At 40.3% G+C, this 12672-nt stretch overlaps 1 protein-coding gene across 17 annotated transcripts in view; it reads left to right on the forward strand.

The window, feature by feature from the left end:
- LOC136443487 (kazrin-like) overlaps positions 1 to 12655 on the forward strand; it is a 63620-nt gene extending 50965 nt beyond the window's left edge. For 9 of the 17 annotated variants that reach the window (XM_066440732.1, XM_066440737.1, XM_066440734.1 and 6 more), the window contains 12 exons: positions 278 to 541; positions 1089 to 1309; positions 1785 to 1897; positions 2480 to 2548; positions 4268 to 4502; positions 4701 to 4802; positions 5172 to 5201; positions 6099 to 6265; positions 6827 to 6892; positions 8616 to 8687; positions 9442 to 9619; positions 9982 to 12655. In XM_066440732.1, the coding sequence (XP_066296829.1) occupies positions 278 to 541; positions 1089 to 1309; positions 1785 to 1897; positions 2480 to 2548; positions 4268 to 4502; positions 4701 to 4802; positions 5172 to 5201; positions 6099 to 6265; positions 6827 to 6892; positions 8616 to 8687; positions 9442 to 9619; positions 9982 to 10137 (1673 nt within the window). In that variant the 3' untranslated portion in view covers positions 10138 to 12655. The remainder of the gene's footprint in view (positions 1 to 277; positions 542 to 1088; positions 1310 to 1784; positions 1898 to 2479; positions 2549 to 4267; positions 4503 to 4700; positions 4803 to 5171; positions 5202 to 6098; positions 6266 to 6826; positions 6893 to 8615; positions 8688 to 9441; positions 9620 to 9981) is intronic. The other 8 variants (XM_066440741.1, XM_066440749.1, XM_066440740.1 and 5 more) reach the window with 7 other exon arrangements.
- The last annotated feature ends 17 nt before the right edge of the window (positions 12656 to 12672 follow it).

The raw sequence follows: 12672 nt of genomic DNA on the forward strand, positions 1-12672 counted from the left end.
TGCAAAAACCACGAAAATAAAAACACCACTCGACAAAAGTTTTGAGATTTACACAGTATTAATGCTGAAATGAATTATTGTATTGAGGCAGCATATATTACTGAGCATGCACCATACACAAGTTATTTTAACTCTTGCTTTTAGGATGTTGAAGAAAGGTATTTTGAAAATCACTTACCTTGACACAACCGTAGCTTGGTCAAAGATATTCCACTCAATGACATCTACTATTATCTAGGCACTTCTTTTTCAACATCTTAACCATCTTTTTTTCCAGAATCTGCCCCTTCATCATGTAACCTCCAAGAAACCCCCGTGTCTGAGGAGGGGATCTCCTCCAACCCCCCCAGTGTTGCCAGCACCTCCAGATACTCCCCTGTCCACATACCCGACGACTCCAAGTCAGACGGCTACAACTCCAGTAGAGATAGTGGCCTAGGGGGTGCCAAGAAGAAGAAGAGCACCAAAAAGTTTGGGTCTCTTTCTAAAGTCTTCAGCAGAAACAAGCATCGCAAGTCATTAGACCCAAGCTTGTTAGAAGGTCAGTTTACCAGGAATAAAGTCTTTAAGGGTGTTAAGGTTTGTTTGTTCACTCTGACTTTTACATATTAATTTGATCAAATGAAGACTACTTGAAATTACTGTTACTCCCCAACAAATCAGGTGGTGTGAAAAAAATGATTTCATTGCATTTTCTCAAAGTGGTTACAATCACATGATGTATTCTCACATACAATTACACTATATATTATTACCGGGTAAAATTCCCTCCAGTAACTGTTGAATGATATGTTTTGTGGTAGGGTGAAAATGTAGTGTTTGCGGTGGTTTGAACTTTGCGGTTGAAACAAAACGTTAGGTGAGCTGAAGACAGAACAAGTATTTTCGCGGTGGTTTTAAGTTTGCGGTGAAAACTACAAACATTAAACCACTGCAAAAATGTCAACATTTACAGCAATATTAGTAACAATATTTGCAATTGATCTGGTTATCAGAGATCCATGTGTATGAAGAAAATGGTCCATAGATTTGTAAACCAGCTGATTGACAATGAACTAATGTCCATCGTTCATGTACCGTCACCACAGAGGTGGAGACCCAGAGTGGTAGCTACACCCTGCCGACGCGCGGGACCCTGCACCACAGTCTGCACCAGGAGGAGGCTGCAGACCGGCTGCAGGTTCTGGAGGAGACCCGCAGGCTGCCCATGACTCAGTGGAAGGCTGACCACGTCCTAGCCTGGCTGGAGTACACCATGTGTATGCCCATGTATTCTAAACACTGTACAGAGAACATCAAAAGTGGCAAGGTACGGTGGAACAACATTTGTTGTGTGTGCTCTAACTTTAAGTTACATGATTATATGCAAGCAATCTGATTTTTTTGTTTTTATTGCACACCTGGTAGACCTCCTCATGGCATAACACTCCAGGTTTGTAGTATATCATCCAGCAAATATGTTCCTTCTGGAATTGAAAATCTTAATTCTAAAAAGAACTTGTGAAAAATGAAGCAAATTTTAAACAGGTAGAAATACGTACAAAAAGTAGTCTTTAGAAATTCAGCATAGTGCATGGTATGAATGTTATATTTGTTTGTCATCTCATGTGCATAGATAGTCTAAAGTCCCTTGGACTAGCTCCTTGACATCGTCTGTACTATCCGTCTGTACTATCAACAACCTCTTGCACACATGTTAATTAAAACTGTTATGTTGTTGTTTCCAATGATCAGGTACTACTTGGCCCAAGTGAAACTATTATGTTGTTGTTTCCAATGATCAGGTACTACTTGGCCTAAGTGACCATGAACTTGAGTCAGGGCTGGGAATCACCAACAATCTTCATCGCAGGAAACTCAGGCTAGCTATAGAGGAACATAGAACACCTGAAGCTAGGTAAGGCTAATAATCATTGTTTGCCCTGCAACTTTAACTTCTGTCTCTTAATGTGTTTAACTTAAGCCTAGTTTTATATTGGGATGTAATATTACATTAGACCATAATTATTGAGTTATGTGATAGTTAAATCGATACTAAAATGTACTGTCTCTGAATACCCAGTTTAATTGTTTAGTTTAGAGGTCAGCTGCCTTACTTATCTTATTTTCTGTCCTATTAGCACTCAAAATAATGATTATGACTTTTGCTTGCTGCTATACAAACTGCAGTTCTTTGTCTGAAGTTATTAGTGGTCATTCTCTTTCAGTTGGAGCTTGGACAAGTACTTGCATGAAACGTTGTATCTCGGTCACAATGTGACTCTCATTTTTCTTGACTGTTGTTTACATGCTATGTTGTCTCCCAATCTGCCAAAGTGGCAAATGTATCAAACTCTCTGTCTCCAGGTCTATGCTGAGCCAATGTACATGTACATGCACTTATATATGTCAGACTCTTTCCTTCATAGAATTTCTTTGTTGACACGTTTGATTTTGGTTGTATCACCTTCTCTCTCCTGCTGACACCTGTGTGGTTAAGGTACGCTACTGTGTCGATGAGGAGGGGTCTCCTGTATCGCATGTTTCACAGGCAACCCGAGATCCAGCAGTAAGTCACAGCAAAACTACGTAACCTTTCCTTTTTAACTGTCTCCATCCACCAGGCCACTCTCCTTACAAGCTACAGACTTTAAGAACAAAAGTCCTAAAAGACCAATAAAATTCTCAGTTTTGACAATGGGATGTCTGCCATTTCACTAGTATTGATGGTTTATGAAAAAAAAAAAGATCAATACAGTTGAAGGTTTTGGACTGATTAAAGCTGCTTATAATTAGACTCCATCACAAACTTTGCTGACTGAAAGGAAGCTTACCAAATTTGAAAGCCATTAATGACTTGCAGTGTTACATCAACAGTGGATTGCATTTAGTTACAGACTATTAGTGTTTCTTTTTGGTGTTACTGACTTCTATGAGTTGATAAGCAATTTGCTGAGAGTGATCTGGTACCTTGGAGTTGTTAAAAAAGAAAGGACCAGAGTCCCGTCTCCAGACAACAGGTTATCTCAAGCCTGTCCTCATCCCTTCACATTCTGCATCATGACTCTATCAGAAGTACTTCTACCGTTTATAATGCATGCTTTTTATTACAGCTGTGCAGTTATTAAAAGAGCATATATATCATACAATGCATGTATTAAGTTGTTAGAAATCTATCAGCCATACTATAGTTCTCTGTCTTATCATGCTATTACTACATGTGGGTTTTCACTTGTTTTGATATCTTTAGACGTATGATCATGTTGTTTCCTACTCTTCATCACTGAAATTCCTGTTTTGATAGTACTCTTTTACATGTGCATGGCATATACCATTGAAAGCTGTTGCAATTGTAGAATGTGTTTGTCTTCTTAGTGTCATAACTACGGGTATGCTTGAACTGTGTTTGATTTTCCTAACTGCAATGCTTACTTTTGTCTGTCTTCACCACTTACTGCTTACCTAGAGAGGCTTGCATAGGGAGGCTTGTACTGGAGTAAGTGCACTACTAGTTGATTCTGTTTTGTCTGCTCTGTTGTGGACTAGTGTGTACATGTAATAAACTATGTGTGACTTGTCTTCCATTCTCTGTGTATTCAGCTCCAGAGCATAATGCATCTACACAAGAACATCTTCATGTACATTTGTACATACCTTTGTGTTAATAACTTTGTTGCGCATACATTGTACATGGCTGTAGTGTTGTTTGAATGGATTCCCTTATTCCATACAACAGGTACTCTGTGCTCTCTCACTTCCAAATGAACTATGTGTCATGTACTTATAAGATAATCAGAATTGATTGATCATTTCTGTATTATTCAACACTGGTACAACTGCCCTTCAGTATAACACACCAGCTTTGCAGGCTTGCAACAATTGCCTGTACATCAAATGACTTATCACAGCTAAGCCCTGCATACCTAACTTCAAGCATGATACCCATCTTTATAATACCCATTGACCATTTTCTTTGCCAGGATGAAGTCATCTGCAGCAGATTCATAATGACATATATCATGCTTTTGGTGTTCCTGCTTTTATAATCATGGCTTTGTTATACACACACCTGGGATCTGAAACAGGGTATGAAGTTTGACATCTTAATTGTTGCCTACTGGTTTTTGTACACTCTATGATGGTAACTACAAAAGGGGTTTGTTAAAGGATTGACCTGATTTACATGGCTTATTTAGCCATTTTGCATGTCCCCTAGGCTGTGAAAGGTGCATGACTCCCATCAAAGCTGACTACTGGTTAACCACTCCTGTGTTCCCCTGTGTTACAGTAAGTACAGTAAAGCCTCACAAATGGACCACCGCTGGGTGTCGCGGACCTGGCTCACGGACCTGGGCCTTCCTCAGTACCGCCCGGCGTTCGAGTCCCTCCTGGTCGACGGGCGTGTGCTGGCCACACTGTCCCGCAAGGACCTGGAGAAGTACCTGAGCATTTCTAGGAAATTCCACCAGGTGTCGCTGCTGCACGGCATTGACTTTCTACGGAGGGTCAAATTTGACAAAGAGGTAAGCTCAGCAGATTCTTAGACTGGCAATCTTCTCAGTTTTATCATGTAAGCACTTCTGCAACAACACATTGTAAGTAACAGCATTGCGTTATCACTGAAGAATTCTGATTAACGAAATTGGTCCCAAGCCATGTTGCAGAGTAAGTTGATGTGGCTACAGGTTTAGTTTTAATTTGTTTATTTTCTGTAAATGCAGGCTCTTCATGAGAGGAGGTTGCAGTGTGAAGACATTGACTGCGACCCTCTGGTATGGACCAATCAAAGGCTCATCAAATGGGCACAGAACATAGACCTGAAGGTGAGTGGCACTTAAATCACATTTTCTGCATACAGTATTCAGGGCTTAAGCAACACAATGGTGATGATAATGACAACTTTTGATATTTTTTTTAATATGAATATGTTGTGACGGGGATATAACAGTTGGCGTAGTTAGTCAATTACAGGGAGAAGCAATGCCATATACTCACATGTATATACTTTTCTGCAGTCCCCATTATTGTTACCCTTCAAGTTGGTTGACTGGCCTTCTAAAACTTACATATCTTGAGGTGGTACCAGGGTCTCTTAAGAACAGAATGCCTCTTCTAAGAGAAGTTCCTGTCCACATCCACAACACATGCATGCTGAAAAGTTTGGCTAACCAAAAATCTTCTCCATTTTCCAGATGTTTCCTAGGGGAATCCCCTTCTTGTGGGTTAGTGTGCATTATGAATGATTCTCGCTCCCATTCCACCCTGGTGACAGGCTTATGGTGTTTACAGGGCAGGGCACTACGGTACTCTGGGTGGGTGGCGGGCACAAAGTCAACCCTTCAACGGCTTCTTTCTGTTGGCACAAAAATGACAAAACATAACTGCATTTTTAAGTTGGAAGCATGATTAACTAACATATGTTGAGTGCCATCTCAAGATATTTATGGCTGAACTAAAAAAATCATTCCAAGGAAAAAATCACTTCATAGTTACTGGAGTCATTTTTGAAAGAAAGGAAAACTTTTACTGCAATCCTCAACCAGGCATAAGACAGTGAAAGAAAAATTACATGTCGGTCCAATTCTGACCTAAGCTGAAAAATTTGCCTTATCTAGAAATGTCATGTACATTGCATTGTCCACTTTTTACTTAGTATACAAGATATTTCTATGAAAGAGATTACAATCTGTGACTTCCAACACCAAAGATACGTTTTTTAAAACTTTTAGGATAGTGACCATGGTTGGTCCATACCTAGGAGATACTACACTTGGTGTATTCTGTGTTGTCTGTTCATCTCAGTGCTGTAGAGTGCAGGTTTCTCATGCAAAACATGTGCATTTTGTACATGTATGACTTAAGTGTGTGTAGAATATTGCTAGAAAAAGGTGATTGGGACCATGAAGGTATATGAAGGTGCTGAATGACCTGAACAGTTTGGGTTACAGTTAGAGAGTCCGACAAATACTCATGTTTGAAATTGTCTGTGAAATGTGTACTCTTATAGGCAGAAGGTTATATTTCGGTTTGGCTATGGTGGAGTGACTGTGGATGCAGGCGGGATAACTCTTGTTGTATATGGAATTTGTTTGAGCCCTTCTTTCTTGTTTGTTTTGCAGGAGTATTCCAACAACCTTGCGGAGAGCGGGGTGCACGGCGCGCTGCTGGTGCTGGAGCCGTCGTTCAATGCTGACGCCATGGCAACAGCCCTGGGGATCCCGCCCACCAAGACCATCATCAGGAGACACCTGACCACGGAGTTAAACTCACTGGTCATGCCTGCAAGGTGAGGGATGGAGAACACACCTCACTAAAATGGACCTGATGTACAGTGTATGGAGGAGGGGGGAAGAGAGAACATTCAGTCTCAAGGAAAATCATGCTTACAAAACTGTTTTCACTGCTAACATTACAAAAAATGTGGGGAAAATGCTAGCTGATTCATGCAATAAGAGCAAAAGTGCATTGAGGATAGCAATTCCTTTTTTCTGTGCGTTCTGGAGTCAAACATTTGAATACAAAGTGAGCAAATTTAGAAATCAAAGAACTGTAAAAGTTTTTGTCTCTCTCTTCTCCAAGCCTTCCTCTGTACATGTGCTTAACACACATTCACACTGCTTGCATGATGGTGGAAACTCTCCTTACAAGACTTGATAAGTGGCCTAAGGTATCACAGAAACATAGTATGCTGGAGATAAGATTTGATAGTCTAAATAGACTTAAGTGGTGGGGCAGACTTTGTGGGTAAGGTGGATTAAGCCTTGTTTTATGTTGCTGTTTCTGTTGTTGACTGGACATGGCTTGTTTGTTTTTGCTGTGGTTGTGGTTTGTGGTTGCACACAAGTAGAGCCACACTGACAGTGATGGCCGGGAATCAGGGGCACAGTAGGACCACCTGGAGACTGCGCCTGCGGTAAGCTCGGTGGTGATTGGTGGAGGTGTCCTTCTTGGACTAGTCATCCATTGGTGGAAGGGTCTTAATAGGTTTACCATTCACACGTTAACTGATGAGATAATATTCAACATTATAAAGTCTTACTCTCACAACATTTCATTTACAGTCAAACCTGTCTATAGCGGTCACTCAAGGGACTGGCCAAAACTGGCCGCTAAGGACAGGTGGCCGCTATGGAGAAAATGTCGATTAATTGACCACGAGTGACACATGTTTTCAGTACCCACTGAGATACATTTATTCACCGTACAGTACACATGTAAAGTTCGATTGTTGTTCTTCTAGTCCTAGATAGTTAAGAACAAAATACATGTTGCTCAGTTGTCACTTACTGTTCGTTTTCGACCGTTTTCAAACATAAAATCGTGGCGACAATATTCCTTAGTCTCTTGTTGTGTTGGTTCGGTTCCCGGGTGGCTTGTGTTGATCAGCATCTACCATTATGCTAATAGGGTACTCAGAAGAAGGTCGCTCTTTTGAGGGCTTTTTGTATTTTCAGAAAATTACAACAGCCCAAATTTTACATCATAGTAATATTTTCCACGTTAATTTTGAAGCTTTTGGTTTAGTAATTATCCTCAGTGATACTTTGCAGCAAAATAAATTTAGTATATTATACCTCCGTAACTTCCGTTGACCTTTGTGCTGCTACCTATCCAGTTTGTATCAGCGCCATTTTGAAAATTGCGCGAAACACGTTTTGAGCACAATTTGAATGAATTCCCGGTGAAAACGGACATTGGGCCGGCATTCAAACATTTCGCGAACTTACCGCATCAGGTACATGTGTGGGTTGTAATTTCCAAAAAGCTGCCGTAATATTTGTCCAGTCGAAATGTACAGAAATGGTCAATTTTACCACGATGTACAAACGCAAGCCATGTAAAGAAAATTATACTTGACTTCGCGCGTCAAACCATGGCTTTTCTAACAAAGATAAAACATTCTGGTTTTCTTTATTATGATCCTATCCAGTTGAGTCCACATAAATTTGATAACTGCGTGAAAAAATGAAGATTTTGAACCCGGCGTGCGGTGGCGATGCGGCTTCTACCGGCGCGCCGTGACCGTTATCGGCAGTGTTACTGTACTCGCGGGACCGAAAATCGTCTGGCCGCGACCGCGTTGGACAGGTGGCCGTTATAGCCTAATTCTTAATGCTTATGTCAATGGGAAAAATCCAAGGGACCGACAAAAAGTGACCACTATGGGCAGGTGGCCGCTATGCAAAGGTGACCGCTAATACAGGTTTGACTGTACCTTTGTGTAAGATGATAATCCATTTTTCATGATAAACGCCATAATAACTATGTTGTTCACCAAGTATCCATAGATTGTGATGCTGATCATGAAAACTTAACACTCAAGTTCTCCTACAATTACAACTCAAGCCATCATTATTCACCTACTTTCAAAATACCATAATCAAAACATACCAGATTCTGTCAATTCACATTCCGGATATGATCCACTTTTTCACCGGCCATGATCTTAAATTTGGTTGTATTTGAAAGTTATATCTACCTCAATATTTGATGTATAAGCTGTCACCTCCAAACTAGAAGATCTCTAGCCTGTTGTAACAAAATAATCAAACAACTAACCAGTGACTGAATAATAAACATTCAACATGATAGCATATACAAGCTGGTCACCTAAACGTCTGACATTGACACTGTAGGACAAAAGTGAAACGGGAGTCGCGTGAGTTGGACAGCAGGGTAACCATTAGTAGCTCACTGCAGTCCATATGGTGAGCACACAGCATGTTTATAACTAGCCGCGGTGTGCTAGGGTAGAGGGCTCGGGGAAATAAGGTCTGTTGTACTGTGCGCTGGTGGCAATACTTATTGGTGTGCGGATAAGCTGGACTATGAGACAACTCACTCAGTCATATCACACCTTCAACATTTTGATGGTGGATAATTTTCATATTGTCTGGCTCAACACAGATGTTTTAGTTGGATTAGAAAAACAAAATTGCAACACTGAAATGTTGCACATTTGAACCACAGCACCGTAGAACATCATTTTTTACAAAAACATATTTTCGTTTTTTTATGAAATGTTTTGATACAGACAAAATGAAACAAGATATACAAATGTATTAGGTTGACATCATATCCCAAAGTTTCTTTAACCCAGATAAGTCATATAACTAATTATTCAGTGTGCTAAAGGCTAACATTAAACCCATCCCTTGGCAAAATAATCTACTCTCTAACATCACAATTATAACTCTTTCTTTAACTGAAGATAACTAATGACTAACTTTCTACCCTTTTAAACTGACAACCAATAGCTACCATGCTATCCAATACCCTAACAACTGATGATATCAAATTTGTAGCATCCCGGTACTAATTACATTTAAAGTATTCTTAACCCTTAAGTTACTAATCTCACCCTTTTAATGTACCCCATACTACAATGCTATCTAATGTTCCATCTTCATGATGTCTTCACGGGGACAAGATCAGAGAGATGACGCTATGTTTGTGTTTCAGGGCGGCCTTGGCAGCAGCGTCTGGCGGTAATGATAGCGGCACGCGACCGAAGTCTGCCTCTGTGTTGTCCTCCAGACCGAGCTCCGCGGGGTCGGTGGGGAGGTCAGGGTTCGGCAGGTCCAACCATCAGGCAGCTTCAGACGAGGAGAAAAAGGGCAGCTTCAGGAGGAGCTTCAGGGTAAAGGGTTTATGACTTGAACTTGCCACACAGCTGCCAGATTCTATTTTTATCTGCATTCATCCTCCTTGTCACATTGCTATTCCCATCATATACAGCTAATACAAGAGGGTCTGCATGGAGGGTCCCAACAACGCTTTATGCACATTCAGAAGAATGTTAGCCCCCTATGTATTACGCTAAAATCAAGGAAAGCGATGACGCAAAATTTGGTCGCTTCACTATGAATTACGTGACTAAGATAGCTTTCCCTACAAATTACGGGAAATAACAATAGGTTGCCTACGCCTTGCGGCAAAGGGCTTTCAGACCCTAATACAAGCCAGTATGATAAATGCCATTAACCCACTGTACCTCTGCAGGGCTCGCTGGGCAGAGCGTTTGGTAAGAAGTACCGCGAGCAGCAGGCCAGATCGGCTGTGATCGAGAGAACGCCTGAGCGGCAAGAGGAAGCCACGCCCCCCGCAGCCACGCCCAAACGTTCACGCAGCCAGGAGCTCGAGACGACCACTGTATAGTACAGAACTGTAGGGGTGATCATGTCATATAAGCCTGAATTAGCATCCCTGTTGGTAGGCGGCTACACTTTATTTCCAACAAAGTAGTTTGGGACATAATTTTCCGTGGATTCTGTAGTTTTTCTAAAGACTAATATACCACATTTTCAGACCATACGGATTTGTGAGTCAAAGATGTGTTCATTTTGAGAAGGGTTGGAAAGTCCCAAATCTACTTTGTGTCGGAACTGAAGTTTGGTCGCTTATCAGCATCATTTGATGTTGTCAGCACTGATTGTGTCCCACTTTTGTCATGTGAAGAAAGACGGACTTTGATCTTTGATAGTATCACCTACAATTGAGTCACACTAACAACTTTAGATCTTCTGAATAGTTTTATTAGGTTCACATCACCAAACAAACTTGGCTTTTATTCTGTCGTGACTGTAAGTTGTCAGAAGTGTTACTTTTATGCGCATGTCTTTTAGACGTTGAAAATGGGGACATTTTCTGCTGCAAATTGGAATGGATATCATTCAGAATTTCTGTATTTTATATTTCAACCACCTTGGCTGAGAGGAACCCTTACTGTTTTTAATATAGAATTGCCCGAGTGGTTTTAGCTTGTGATAGATGTTGGAGTTTTATTGTGGCAGAACCTATCCAGATGTACATGTAGATTTTGAGACAGAGATGTTTATGATGCATGCTCACGCATAACTTGATTTTAAAGCTTTCACAGATACATTTGCATCAGATGCAATAAACAACATGGGCTGCAGAAACATGATTTTGTCTTCTGGTCACCACAAATCTAATGAAAGGGTAAAAAAAAAACAATATACACATGTCAATGTAAATCCAAATGGTTTGATTTGGGGATATTTGATGAAGTTGAAGCAGAACTAAGTGAATCGCTGGATTTACATTGACATGTGCATAGTGTTAATCAATCAACACATAGATATTGAGAGTTCTAAACTCTAAGTGCAAGTGCCTTAACAAGGTTACTTAGAATCATGTGCAGCCAAAGAGCTTGTAGCTACTGAAAGTTGCAGTTAAAACTATGCTAACACTTAATGTATAATTGCACTAGTTTTTAAAGGAAAAAAAATGTACTATCATGATCAATGATTTTAATAACATTAGTCATGCATGTACAGGGGTTAGGAAATTGGGTTTCACCTGCTAAATGCCATGGGTAGGGGCACTTTCACTACACACACCCTCTTTGATGCCATGTCAGTCGCTAGGTCACCAACTTCTGCTGTAACAATGATGTAGGAAAGGCCTTGTTTCCATGCAGTATTTCTGTTCAGCAGTGTTATGTTTGTTATGCTGGTGCTGAATTGTGTTCATGCATTTCAGGGGCAGATGAAGCTGTTTATGGTGTTGAACCACAGCTAGTCATGATTATTTTCTCCTCCAGTACACATATCTTCCAACAGAAGAACATCAATATCATAGCAAGCTTGCTGAAATCATTATACAATCAAAGTCTCAGATAACAACCTTGACAGCAGATTTGATGATATCACCATTATCACAAGTATCTGAGACCTGATATCCTTCCTCCGACGCCCTAGAATGAAGCACAACAGATCCTGCTAAATGTACTTGTACTTTGAAAATCGTGTTTAGCACTGAAGCTGTCCCTGCCATACAGACCACCGTATTGTGTCAAGTTGAACTTGTGAAATGTGTATGACAAACAGATTATCTGCTTCAGATATGATTGTGATGAACCACTCATTCTTGATGCTTTTGCACATTGCACCTATATTGGCAAGGAGAATGTTGTAAAGTTAATGTCCAGTATCATGATTTTCTTGTGTTTCTGGCTGCAAGTAGAAATGCTTTGTAAACATAATTACATCGTTTGGAAAGAACAAGGGCACCCCAGTTACAAGCTACAGCCTGCTTTCAGTGCTTTGTAAAAGTACTACTATCTACTGTAACCATGCATACGCTGTTACAATATTACCATGATGGAGTTACTGTATTATCTTCACCATATCCGTGTACAAGTAGCATGTAATACCATGATACAGCGAGTTACAGTGACCCCAGCATAGGAGGAGGTTTTTAGACTTGTCCCAGTTGCAAAAAAAATAGGGAGCTCTATGTGGAAAGAATGACAAGCAAATGATACGCTTTATCTATAGGATCTATTTTTATGACAAACCACAACTAACAGGACTTGTCTAGGTAAAAAACAAAGGGATCAAAGGACAAAGAGCATTGCTGTACAGAATTGATTTGCAAATAAATTGTGTGTGAAGTATGATATCAATTGTTTTGCATATTTGTGCAAATTTTCATATTTTTGTACCATAATTCCAGGGAATCAGACGTGCTGGTTTGATGTTAATTTTGCCGAGGCAGATTTTATAGATGAAGACTTTGGTAGTTGCACTGTGTGGAAGTTTTACTGCCGTTTCTACCGCTAATGTTGTTGTTATTTGCCTTAATTGTTCATGTCTGTTCCTATACAAGATGTAAAAATTGATGGCTAATAAATTTTGATGATGATTCAAAATCCAGAAGTGACTGACT

This window comes from Branchiostoma lanceolatum, chromosome 10 (assembly GCF_035083965.1).
Source record: "Branchiostoma lanceolatum isolate klBraLanc5 chromosome 10, klBraLanc5.hap2, whole genome shotgun sequence".
Lineage (NCBI taxonomy): Eukaryota > Metazoa > Chordata > Leptocardii > Amphioxiformes > Branchiostomatidae > Branchiostoma > Branchiostoma lanceolatum.